General features: G+C 31.5%; 1 protein-coding gene across 1 annotated transcript in view; it reads left to right on the top strand.

Annotated features, from left to right (window-relative positions):
• Lrriq1 (leucine rich repeats and IQ motif containing 1) overlaps nucleotides 1-13,072 on the top strand; it is a 125,306-nt gene that overhangs the window by 55,413 nt on the left and 56,821 nt on the right. The window contains exons 21-24 of the mRNA XM_048358662.1: nucleotides 346-467; nucleotides 947-1,042; nucleotides 1,262-1,344; nucleotides 8,884-8,985. Of these exons, the coding sequence (XP_048214619.1) occupies nucleotides 346-467; nucleotides 947-1,042; nucleotides 1,262-1,344; nucleotides 8,884-8,985 (403 nt within the window). The remainder of the gene's footprint in view (nucleotides 1-345; nucleotides 468-946; nucleotides 1,043-1,261; nucleotides 1,345-8,883; nucleotides 8,986-13,072) is intronic.

Here is a 13,072-nt window from a genome sequence, read left to right as displayed (position 1 = left end):
ATATGCATTAAGGGGGCAGCAGCTGAAGATTCTCAGTCAGAGGTCAATGGGCTGCAATATCTGTGATTTATTTGATAATCTTTGAAGTTTTTGTTTTCTGAGATTTTTCAAGATCTTTGCCATTACTCATTTTATACATGTGAGCTACACTTAAAAAATGCTTTTTTCTTTACCCTAAAACAATGACCATTTATGTATAATCCAGAAATTATATTTTATATCATCTAAATTTTATGACATTTCTCGTGAGGATCTTGATAATATGCAAGTAATAGCACATAAATACTAGAACTTCTCAATTTGCTTTATGCTATTTTATCCATATAATTATTTTTTTCTGACCAGAATTCTGGAGCCTTGAAATATGATGATTCGTCCCTTAATTTTCCAAGTTATCCCGCAGAAGCATGGCTATGCAATGAGAAAGAAAATGTGTTTTCACTGGAACACACACATTTAAACACCAAGTAAGTTGAATCTTTTTTTTAAGGTTCAACTGTATTATAACAAAAACAGACACAAATATGTTTAGAAATGGAAGAAGATTAAATGTTAAAATACCTGTTTTGTGGAATTTGAAGTGTAAGGGAAATGTGTGAAACTGATGCACTAAAGCAATTGCAAAACTTTTGGCTTGGAAAAAGTTAATGCAAGTCACTGTGTAAACAAGTAGAACTGTACTGGTTTGCAGGTAGAGATAAAAATTAAAATAAAAATCTCAGTACTACATTGCTTTCAGCAAAAGGATTGAAATATGCCTCAAGTAATTGCAATGTAAACATTTTAAATTAATGACAGACTTTTTATTACTTTTCAAGATAAAGTTCTTCTGAAACCTACATGGATTTTATTTCCAAGTTTGAGACAACATAAACAGCTTGTAGTTTTAAAAAGTGCTGATATGCTTGTGTTGATTCAGTTAAACGTCATTTATTTCTATTGCCAGATCAGAAAACACTTCTTTATCCTGGACACCTGAATCAAGACTAACTAGGAAGAGCTTGCTAAAATCTGAAAAAGAAGAAAAAATTTCAGAAGAATGGTATGTGTCTTATTTTACACCAAAAATATAATGAATCGTTCCAGGGTAGATATACTTTTAGGATTAAAGAATATTTATACTATTTAAGAAGCTAGTCATCTGATTTAATTACGGGGTTTGCTTGAAGAGAGTGTAGGTTTATTTTAGCATATTCTGTCGCGTACACTGACACATATCACCACATCTAAATATGTTCTCAATATTTTTATCTTTTATTAGGGGCTTCAAGGAAATTTCTACTGCACAGCAAATGCTGAAGAGGGCACAGAAGATGAAATCAAAGAAAGTGAAGAAAAAATTAGGTGAGTAGTTAATGCTGTTCAAATAATAATTGTCTGCTATATTGAAGATAAGTTCTAAAATGTATTCTAAGATTATGTTTAGTAAGAGTAGAAATGAATGCACAGATGATTAAGTCTAAAGATAATGATTTGAAAAACCTTAACATTTAGAGAAAACTACCCTTTTATATTCAATGATTTATTATACAGTAATTTTTTAAAAAACGAATCCCTCTCTTATCTACTTTACTGAGGGTTTTTCTTTCTGCTGCATGCTGTGAGAATTATATTAGAATTAGTTTCCAAATCGGTTTATTTGGGAAAACTTTGAGTCTAGAAAGCATCTCTTTAATGTGTTTAATTGTGAGTTCTTAAATGGCCTCAATATTCAATAAATACATCAGTTTCATGGATTTTTGCTATAAAGATTTCACAACTTGATACCTTGGAAAAGAAGCATAATTTATGTCTTTTATGATTATGAAGAATTTGGGAAACATTCAAAGGCACCCTTTCCCCTATCCTACTTGCCAAGTAACACTTGAAAGCATTTTACTTTCTTTGGACACCTCTAATCATTTAAGGATAATTACTTAATATGAGGAGTAGTTTATACTTGTCAAGACAAAGAATGGGAAGTTATTACTGAATATTATATCAAAACTTTTTAAAGTATTTACATATTGCAAAAGATTTTTACTTACTTTTACCTTTCTAAACTCATGTACACATAAGCTCAATATAAGTAACATGAATTTTAAAAATATGTTTATTCATCAAAAAACTAATTGACTCATCCTACATTCCTAGTATTCAAATGTTTTATCCTTATTGAGCTTTCTATTATTTTTAATTACTATTTCAGTAATTCTAAAAATATATTTGTATGTATGTTAGTTTCTAAAGGATATAAAACAAAATGTTTATTTCCAACGACTAATTTATAATTGTGGCCTCTCACCAATTGTCTATTAATAAATTTCCAGTGATTCATTTGCATAAATGTATGGCATTCCTTCCATGTTTTTATACAACAGATCTTAATCTGCTTAAGATAACGTTTTTATTGTAAAATGATTTTTTTTCTTTTTGAGATAACTGTTCTACTATTTGAGATAACTGATTTTTATTGTGCACCAACATTTTATTGAAATTAAAATAGAGAAAATTTGGAGCATTTTACAAGAAAACATAAATAATCAGTGTGTTTTTAAACTCATTTCTATCTGCTATGCTCTCATTTTACAAACTCCTATTGAATTCACCAGAGCTCTGTGCAATGAGTGCTATGCAGTTCTTGTTGATTCAACCTGAAAGACTTAGCAATACTGAAACACTATCAGTTCTGGGATATGGGGTTCAGAATAGCAAGGCAAGCTAGTTTGAGGAATTCCTTTATTTCTTTGACATACACTTCTCCCCATCGTCAAGACCAGTCAAAACCATAGCTGTTCTGAAAAGAAGAGAAAATTCTGAATTTCCTGGGACAAATTCAAATATCCAAAAGAAAAAAGATATTTTAAGAAGTGATTCATCCAATGTTCTCTGCATAACTCTTACTTAGTTATAGTCACCCAACTTTCTATATCTATTTTAACATCTGTTTGTTAGAATTTTCAGTAGTTTTCAGGACTAAGACTGAGAAAAATAAAATACCTTGTCAGTCATCCCACATGATTCTCTCTTTGGAAATACATAGGACTTCATTGCTAATTCTTATAATTGAAAGTTTATTTTGCTTTCATTAAATACTTTTTTGATAAATGAATGTAGTGAATAGTACATTTAAGGAAAGCATTCAATAGCAATAGATGCCCACGTATAAATACTGTTGCTTTAATGGTCACAGATAGATTCAATTAGACATAAAATTTCTTTTCATCAGTCACAAGGGGGCATGATTGGGTAACAAATGAAAAAAGATAACCAACTTTCAACCTAAGGAAAAATCCTGCATGGCAATTTTACCATTGGCAGGGATTACTAACTACATGACTAATCACATCCTTATCAGTATGTGAGATTTTGAATCCCTATTCTATACTTTTGTTTTGCTTTTGTTTCAACAAAGTAAGATTAATGAAACAAAGCATTAAAAAATACATCTGAATCCCTAAATATACAATTTAATGACAGCTTTGTATTCTCCTCCCTATTCTCCTCTACTCCCTACTCACAACATAGACTATAAACATTAACAGATGACTAAAGATGAAAGGGAGAATAAAATCTGAGGGACCCTTTCTGGTTATCAAATTTTATTTATCTTCTAGTAATTTGGGTTGTTGTAGCATTTATGTCTTTTTCTTTGATCTGTGAGTAAATCATCGAAAACTTCACTGTGTTTTCTTTTTTATAAAAAAATTAAAAGTTTTCTACTACCTTCTCTATTTTATAATTCAATTTGTATTGCTAATTTGAACCTATCCAAGATAAGTCCAAATTTAAAGCTTTATATGTACTAATAGGCTGAAACTGCATGTTTAAATGTTTGAAATCTTACAAGAAAATTTACAATTATGTAAAAGCTTACGAGCAAATTTTAAAAATAGATGAAATACCTTACTTGGAAAAATTGTCCCCTTCAAATTTTCAGGCCACGAGGGGGCAGTGTTGTCTACAATACTGATATGGGAGTAGTCAATACCTTTGAGGCAAAAAGAGGGAAGCGATATATAAGCTACTAATTAAATTGGGTGAAGGACTAGACATAATCTTAACAAAGCAGTGAATCCTGGGAATGAATGCACAGTGTGGAAGCTTAACTCAAATTATCTGCCACGAGAAGTATAGAACAGTTACTTAATAGCAAACCCTTACTAATATTGACCTTTTCTTATTTAACCTTTTGGTTTAATAAGGAATAAGAGACAACAGTCATTTAAAGTAAGAGTGAAAATAAAGCAAAAGGTATCCACACAGTTTGAGAAAGCAAGTTATAATGGAAGGATCTGCATGTAGAGAAAGAAAGTCTTCAGAAACCAAACTGCCCGAAGCAAGGGCCTGAGGAAACGGGGGTATAGACCGTTGTGAGGGGAGAGAGATTCAGGACAGATCATTTCTATTGGCATAAAGGAAGCCATTTTCTTTAAAGACAAGAAGAAAAGAAAGAAGAAGTAATTGGAATTCAAAGGATGAAGTAAGAAGTTTCCAGGACTTTATCGTGCTTTATTTAGTTTGTGTTTAAGTTATAGTTACCGCCCCCCCTCCCTATAAGCTATAGTTATTCCCCCCCTCCAGTAAGTAATTGCTTTTCCCTTCCTAATTGACATCACTTTGAACCAATAATGATCAGTCTTCCTTTTATGGGTTGTTTTGTTTGTTTGGGGTCCCTGATGCATAAAAGTGATTTTTGGCATTTGATGACCTGAACTGGAATTTAGTAGATACTGAGACAAATGTAGATTTTAGTATTCCACTGAAAATCATCATGTACAAGCCAAGATTTATAGGCTTATTGAAAACATGCAGCATCAATAACCTAAGGGTATTGTGCATAATTGGTAGCAAGACTTAAGATGAGCTGGATATGGAAAGGGATTGGTGGTTGATTTTGAAGTAGAGCATGCTTTACAGGGGGGAAGTCTGAATGAGGGAGATTAATGGTAAAGAGCAAGCTATAAGTAGTTCAAGGTGATGAACGTGGACACAATATGCTTTTCTTGTATTTATATATATCAAATTCAAATATCCACAGAGAAAAGAGAAGGCAGGACTGAACAGAAAAGGTCAATTTCGTTGAGAAGGCAAGGCTACAGACACAATGTCTAGTCCCTGGTGGTTATTCTATACAGATATTCTGATTTTATTTTAATGAAGAGAATAGTTTGAGCTATTTTTAATCATAGCTAAGTGTTAAGTCAGGTAGAGAATACGTAAGAGCTGATGTGTATTTTATATACTGTAAATATGCACTGGAGGAATTCAGTTTTCAAAAGTGAGGATTTTGAGTGAAGGCATCAGAAAGGAACAATATGGAAAATGTCAGCAAAATTAAGCAAAATGAAAAGTAATAAAATACATTAGAACTAAGAAGGCTGAGACTCTACTTTCTTCTCATTGAAATCCTAGATTCTACTGCCAGGCCCAGTTCTAGCTTGTACACATTCAATAAATGACTTCTGACTAAACTGGATAAAAGTTACTAATATCCTTTCACAGTGTATAGGTATAAGTTTATATTTAGGGAATTGAACTTAAAATCAGTAAACAATATGCTTTATGAAAAAGAGAACTGATTATTCAACCTGAGCATAAAAATTTATTTGTTTATTGGTGTTGGTCCTAGGGCTTGAACTTGGGACCTAGATGCTGTTCTCAAGCTTCTTGTGCTCATAGCTACCAATCTACCACTTGAACCACAGCTCCACTCCTGACATTTTGATAGTTTCTTGGATATAAGAGTCTCATGAGCGCTCTGTCCCTGGCTCACTTCAGTGATATTCTGATCTCAGCCTCCAGTGTAGCTAGGATTACAGGTGTGAGCCATTGGTGCCATTTAGCATGAAATTTGAGAACTCTGCTGTAAATGGGTAATACCAACTCAGTTTTGTATGCTAGTCCTGGGGTTTGAACTCAGTGCTTAGGCACTGTTCCTGACCTCCTTTTGCCTAAGGCTAACACTCTACCTCTTGAGCCATAACTCTTTTTCCAGCATTTTTACTGGGCAATTGCACAGAAGAGTCTCACAGCCTTTCCTGCCGGCTAGCACGGAATCTTGACCCATAGCCTCCTAAATAGCTAAGATTGCAGGCATGAGTCATTGGTGCCAGTATCAGCAGCAGATAATTATATGTAAAGCTATAGATATGATATAAATTAACTCAAACGAAACTTCTAGAAACAAAGAAAGGATCATTCAAGCTGCAATGCTGTCATTGATATTCTATTGCAAAAATGTTACTTAAAAAGACAGTAGAGAAAAAAATGTACAATAGTAACTTAGATTATTTACCTCAGGTTTTCTTGAAATACTTCTTTTAAAGTTGAGTTTATACCTGCTTCCTAGTAAAGGGCATGTACTAGAGAGAGATACAATATTTTTTTAATCTATATGGGCCTATTATTGCTGATCACAGATGTATAAACATAATGAGAAAATATGACTTTGCAAAAATTATATATAAGTGACATTCTTTAATATCCTTATCTTCTGACTTTGTCCTAGATACTATATATACTGCTTTATACACAGTGGTATTTCTGGGGACTATCAAACATCAAGTTATTTTCCCCCCTCTAAGTTACTTTCTTTCTTATCATTATTCTTTTGTGATTTGAATTTTGTATTATATCAGCTTAAGATGATGCAATCAGATTGTTTTGAAATAAAATAATATTATAATATAGCACTTCCCATGTGCCTTATTGAAATAAAGTTGTTTTATTGAGTAAATTAGGCCAGACAACTTTTCTAAATATTTTATATATGTGCTGAATTATTTGATCTTGATAGTAATATGAGGAAAGTGTTCCTGTCATTTCTGTTTTACATTTAAAGAACTTAAGTCATGGAAACATTATCCAAGGAAATGCCAAAAAATAAAAACATCCATTGCTTTTGTTCGTAATGTTTTATTTTTAAGCCAATTATGGGTCCATCCATCACTTTGTTATATGTCATATATACACACATATACATATATATACATATAGATTTATGGTGTTTTCCAATAATAAGAGTTGAAAACAATACCAGTGATTAAGTTGTAATTACCTCTGTTATCTGCTGTTTGCTCCAGATTCACACTTAGGTGGACATGAGGCTTCATGCTCTGTCTGTATCATTTCATTAACTCACAGTAATACTTAAAAAGTAAGTTTTATTCCTTCTCTATCTTGGGTTTTCTTTGTTTTTCTTATTTATTGTCAAAGTGATGTACAGAAAGGTTACAGTTTCATTTGTGAGGCATTGGATACATTTCTTGTTTGTTACCTCCTCCTTCAAAGCTTTGCATAGCACTCTTGCCCTGTAAGCCATGCTTGCAGCCAAGTCAATCTTATCTCTATTGGAAAGAGAAAGCAGAAAGTGAGTTCAGTCTGTTCAGAGTCATTCAGCCAGTAAAAGTTGGAACTGGAAAAGAATACAACCTTCATTGAATTGTAATATCAATTCTTAGAAAACAAGTAGACTCAACAGTGAGTTAAAAAGAACAGAAGAGCATCAAGATAGTAATAAGGTACCACAGTAAGTTGGACAGTCCGGCACAATTTTTCCATTCCACGACATAAGGATATTTCTGATTGACTAGTGCTTCTTTTGAAATCCTAATATATTATAAAAGTGACTTAGATGATCATTAATGCCTGTTCTATAAAATGTATACACATACTTTATTATTATTGATCATTTGTATTGGATTTATATAGAAACCTTACACCGTAGCACCGTAAGTCAAATATATATATGGACTGTGCCCCCAAATTGACTATCTTCCCAAAATATAATATGTGTGAATAAATCAATCATATTTAAGAAGGATAAAATACTCTTAGGGGACTAATAAATAATCATCAGATTGTTCATAAATTATCACAGCAAATGCTATTACCTCTGACTCTCTAATATGCTTTCTAAAAGTCCATACTTTAGTACTAAATTAAAATATGTAGTTTGGTGTTTATATTTTAAATATTGTTCCAGTTCTCATATTCATTTACATTATAGTACCTTTGATGTTAATCAAAGATTCTAAGATTAATTTTACTTTTTGTAAGAGCCTATGAAAATGTATACCACCTTAAATTGTGGTTTTATTTAACCCTATAAATGCATAACACTCCATTTTTTATTTCACTCATTGGCATTTAACAACACTATCATCTTTTCTTGTAGTTCTTAAGCTCAAAGTCCATGAAACTATACCAAGGCCCTATCTTTACCTTCCATAGTGTCATTTACTACCAACCAAAAATTATATGACTTTATATTTACATAGTTTTATTTATCAAATAAATAGACTTAGAATATTTCTGACTTTAAAATTAGAACATTCACATATCTTCTTTGTTATTTCCAGATGATATATTGGGACAAAAGAGAAACCTTTTTCCTATGTTTAAAATAACTGAAGTAAATCTTTTTGCTCTGGCTTCTTAGTTTCTTCATCGGTCTTGTTTCCATCCCTTATATCTGAACTCTTCATAGGTTAGAGAGCAAAAAGTAGGGTGTTTTTCTTATAATAATAGCTTTCATTTAGTTTTGTGGTTTAAAAAAATCAGCAATATAAAGAAAGCATTAAAATAATAAAGCAATTCATCAAATGGAAAGATGAGTCATAGCTGGAATGTTTACATAGAATTTATACATTATTTGTAATTCTATCATTTATGCTAAGTATTGGGTATGTGTTCTATCACATAACAAAGAATTTATGCAAGGTTGGCTACCTTTTTATATTTATCAAGTTTAAAACATGCAACATAATTTCAATGTAATTTCATAGAGCATTATAGTATAGATGTTGTTTTTAAATATCACCACAAAAGAAATACATTGTCATTTCAGAAAAGGTATGACCCAGAATTCTTCTTTCTTCTTATCTTTCTCTTTTGGTCTAGATCCTACTCTGCGCCTAGCATTATTCAAAAATAGTGAAAATAAAGTTTCTGCTAGAAAATCATTAAAGAAGTCACAACCCCACAGAGAAAGTTACTTTGAAGGTAAGATTTCATAACAGATAAGACAGAAATATGAGAGAAAGATAAATAATAACATAAAGTTGTACTTAAATTATTTTATTATTTAATAAGACCTAAGTTGAAAATATGAAAACATATATACATATACCTGAATAAAACGGAGATATGTGTCTGAAATTGGATGAATTGGTACATTAGTATAGTAACAGCATTTGTATCAATGCATATATATTAAGTTGTGAATATTTCATGTGAAAATCTTAAACAGTAGCATATCATTATTAATGTTATGTATATTTTACAGAAAAACAGTATTAGCCTATATGTTGCAGTAATATAATCCTAAAATAATACTCTAGTATATTACATTAAATACTATAAATAACACTCTGGCATTTTAAACAAAGTGCAGCATTGAAAGTTACCCTACAAACTTTTGGAATGGAGATTTTGCACATTTAGGTGACAGATTCACCTTCCTACTTTTATATTCATAGAATTATGGGCTTGTATTATTAAACAGAAATGTTTAAATGTAATAGAACCACAAATAAGATTAGGCATTTGCTTTCTTTTTAATGTTACGATTTTACTTTTAACTTATATTTTAAGATAGTAATTTCTCATAGAAAATAAAATGAAATATATTTGAAAGCAGCTATTGAGGACTTTCAAAAGTTCCTGTGTAAACCTTCAAGAAAATTTAAATTTATGAATCTATAGCCTGATTGAAAGCAGATATATTTGATACATATAACAGATACATTTCCATTAGAAATATCTGAAACTAAGCTTGGTAGCTACCAAATTTATGCTATTTAGTGATAAATACAGAAGTTAAGGTAGAAGATAGTGTGTGTGAAATTTTCCTAAAAGTAAATAGAAAAAGCACACACATAGAAGAACAAATACTGCAAGTAGAGCAAACTGTTGCAATTTTTGTTGGAATTGTTAGACCAAAAGGTGAGGGTATATGTAAGTTTGTTTGTTTTATTTTATTTTTCAATATTTAACATTTTCCACAGTAAAACATTTTTAAAATATGGTAGCAATAAAAAGTATCAACACTCAATATTATTTCAAGAAATATTCATGAGTTTGTATTTTATAGAACTATAGTGAATTTCCAGTATGAAAATAAGGTTTGACCTTTAATCAGGGGTATATTCCTTGTTTTCATCTTATCTTCACTATTCTACAGGTCATAAAGAAAGAGTCGAAATTTTGTTATAATCAGTAATTCTACAATTGTTACCTGTTAAATAGAATTTTGTTCCTGTAGTCAGGAAATGGGCATAAAACACTTAGTTTTCATGAGTCTCAGAATCATAAAGGAGTGAGCTATCCTAACATGTTCTATTGCATTCTATTTTGTTCTATGAAAGGTGAACGAACCTATGTTGTTACCTAGAACGGTATATTATATTCACACTACAGATTTCAGAAATCATATACCATGGTAAACATGGTTCAAAGTTGGATAGAAAGTGGCCTCTGAGACATAAGTATTTCTATATAAGCTTTATGAGTGAGGTTTGTTGGGATTTTTTGTTTGTTTGTTTACTTTTTCCTATGTACGATGTATGTAGTTTTTACTGTTTTTTTCTTATTTATTGTCAAAGTGATGTACAGAGAGGTTACAGTTTCATAGTACACTTAGAATTTCATTTTATTTCACGGAATGAGCTTTATATTTGCACCAGATTTGATTCCTAATGAGTACTTATGATAGTGGTTTTAGGGCTTGGCAAATAATATTGTACTGGGACGATTTTTTTTCCAGTTAATGGTCTTATTTTTGTCTTCTGATTTAAGAAATGAGTGAGTTAAAAATGATTTTCTTATTCTTGGCTAACATATAGCCATGTTATATTTACCTGCTATTCTGGTATCACCCACCCCCTGGGCCCACACTCATTTTTTGATGTCAGAGACCCCCCACTCAGTTGTCCAGGACAGAGTATACAGTTTGAAAACAGCTCTTTTATGACACAATGTACATATTATACAGTACTCTTAAACACAACTGAATTTCAAAATTACATAAGTTTCTTTAAAAATAAAATAAAATGAATAATCAATCATGTAACCCCACTTCCAAATAATGGGGGACGTCAAAATTAAATTTTACTGTAGATAGGTTCACACTGAGTAACTCCATGAATAATGGTATCTCAGGAAAATGGTGTGTCAGATTGTCTTCTCATTACTTTGATTTTGTTCATATTATATAATCCAGTTTGTTTTGCAGCAGCATTATTTTCTTCTCTGGAAAAAAAAATAATTACAAGAACATCTCTACTTGTCACTTGTGATCACATGATCTTGTTGCTTATTATAAATTCTGTTTCAAGATGCTTTGATAATTCTTGTGACTTTTATCTGGATGTCACTGGCAAAACAGAGAGGATGGGGACATAGTCTGTGTTGGTCTAGGGTAAAACCTATACTTATAGTTGAGGAATACTTGACATGAAATAGATTACATTAAATTATGAAAGGCAAAGACTACATTAATTATGTGTCATATATGTTGATGAAGTGTGGACAGTTTTCAACCTTTAATCTAGTCAGCATTGAAAGCACACCTGTACCAACGTAACACTATGCTTGTGCCATTAATTTTTTCTTCTTTAAGACTAGGAACTTCGCAGATTTAACATTGATTTCCATTTCCTATTCATTTATTTGTAGTCAAGTACCTTCCTTAGGTTGCGTTTGTGTTACCTAGAATTGTTTCTTAGTACCTGTCTTTGCACATCTGATCTTAAGTCTTGAAACACCTGTGCAGTTTACATCTCACATTTCCTTTTGTTCAGTTTGAAGTGTGAGACCTTGATAACACTCTTCTGTGTGTTCCTCTGGTCCCAGAGAAAGGTGGGCTGCATGGGTGAAAACCTATATGCAGATATACCACATAGACTCAGGAGTTTACCTAGCACAGTTCAAATCTTTATTTTTCAGCACTTCTTAAATTATATGTTAAATCAACTTCCAGTTGAACTAGAAAATTAAAGCATGCATATTTCAATTTTTATTTAATGTGTTATTAAATTTTTTTAAAGAAACTTGCGAGTTTGACTTTCATAAGCGTGCATGGAGTGAGCATTACACACCATTTCATAAAAATTCCTTACAGTTAATTCATTTTTATTATAATGTTTGATTGAGAAATCATAATTGCACAAATGTATGGGGTACAATGTGATATTTTCTATCACCACTGTATATGTTAATTAGCTTTAGTTGATCATGCTATATTCCCTGACTAAAAAACCAACTGCCAGCAAAACAGTATATCCTTGGCATAAAAACAGACACATGAGTGGTCAGAAGGACTGAAAATACCAGAAAATCCAGAAATAAACCCACACATTTGTGGCCCATCAATTTTTGATAAAGCTTCCCAAAATATACAAAGGGAAATGCATGGCATGATTAAATCAAGCTAATTAACATATCCATCAACTTGTTATCTGTAACTTTTCAGAGTGAAATATGTATTACTCAGATAACATGAAGTATATAATTATTTACCAAAGTTAATACTAGACAATAGATGTCAAAAACAATTCCTTATGCTTATATGAAATGCTGTACTCTTTGACCAACATTTCAGTTATACTCCCTATCCCCCAGCAATCTACTTTCTACTTCAATGAGTTCAACCTTATTAGATTCTACATGTGTGGGAGATCGTGTAGTAGTTGTTTTTCTATACCTAGATTGTTTTATTTTGCCTAATGTTTTCCAGATTCATTAATTTTCATAGATAACCCATACCCCCTCCTTTTTAAAGGCTGAGCAATATTCCATATTTTAAAATCTATTCATCTGTGAACACTTAAGTTGTCCTTATCTCTAGGCTCTTATGCATAGTGCTGCAATAAATGTAGAAATACTGTTATCTTAATGTACTGATTTCATTCCTTCTGGAAAACTGCCTAGAGTTGACCTTTCTGAATTAAATGTCAGTTCTAGAAGTTTTCCTAGGAACTTCCAAAGTATTTTCCACTGTACTGACTTATATTCCCTGCTAAGATTAACTTTTTCTCCTTTTTCTCTACATACTGGCTAACACTATTGGAGAAACATAAAGAGGAGGGCC

The sequence above is a fragment of the Perognathus longimembris genome, chromosome 1 (genome assembly GCF_023159225.1).
Source record: "Perognathus longimembris pacificus isolate PPM17 chromosome 1, ASM2315922v1, whole genome shotgun sequence".
Classification (NCBI taxonomy): Eukaryota; Metazoa; Chordata; class Mammalia; order Rodentia; family Heteromyidae; genus Perognathus; species Perognathus longimembris.
The sequence above is the reverse complement of the archived record's forward strand: the minus strand, read 5'-3'. Positions and strand labels throughout refer to the sequence as shown.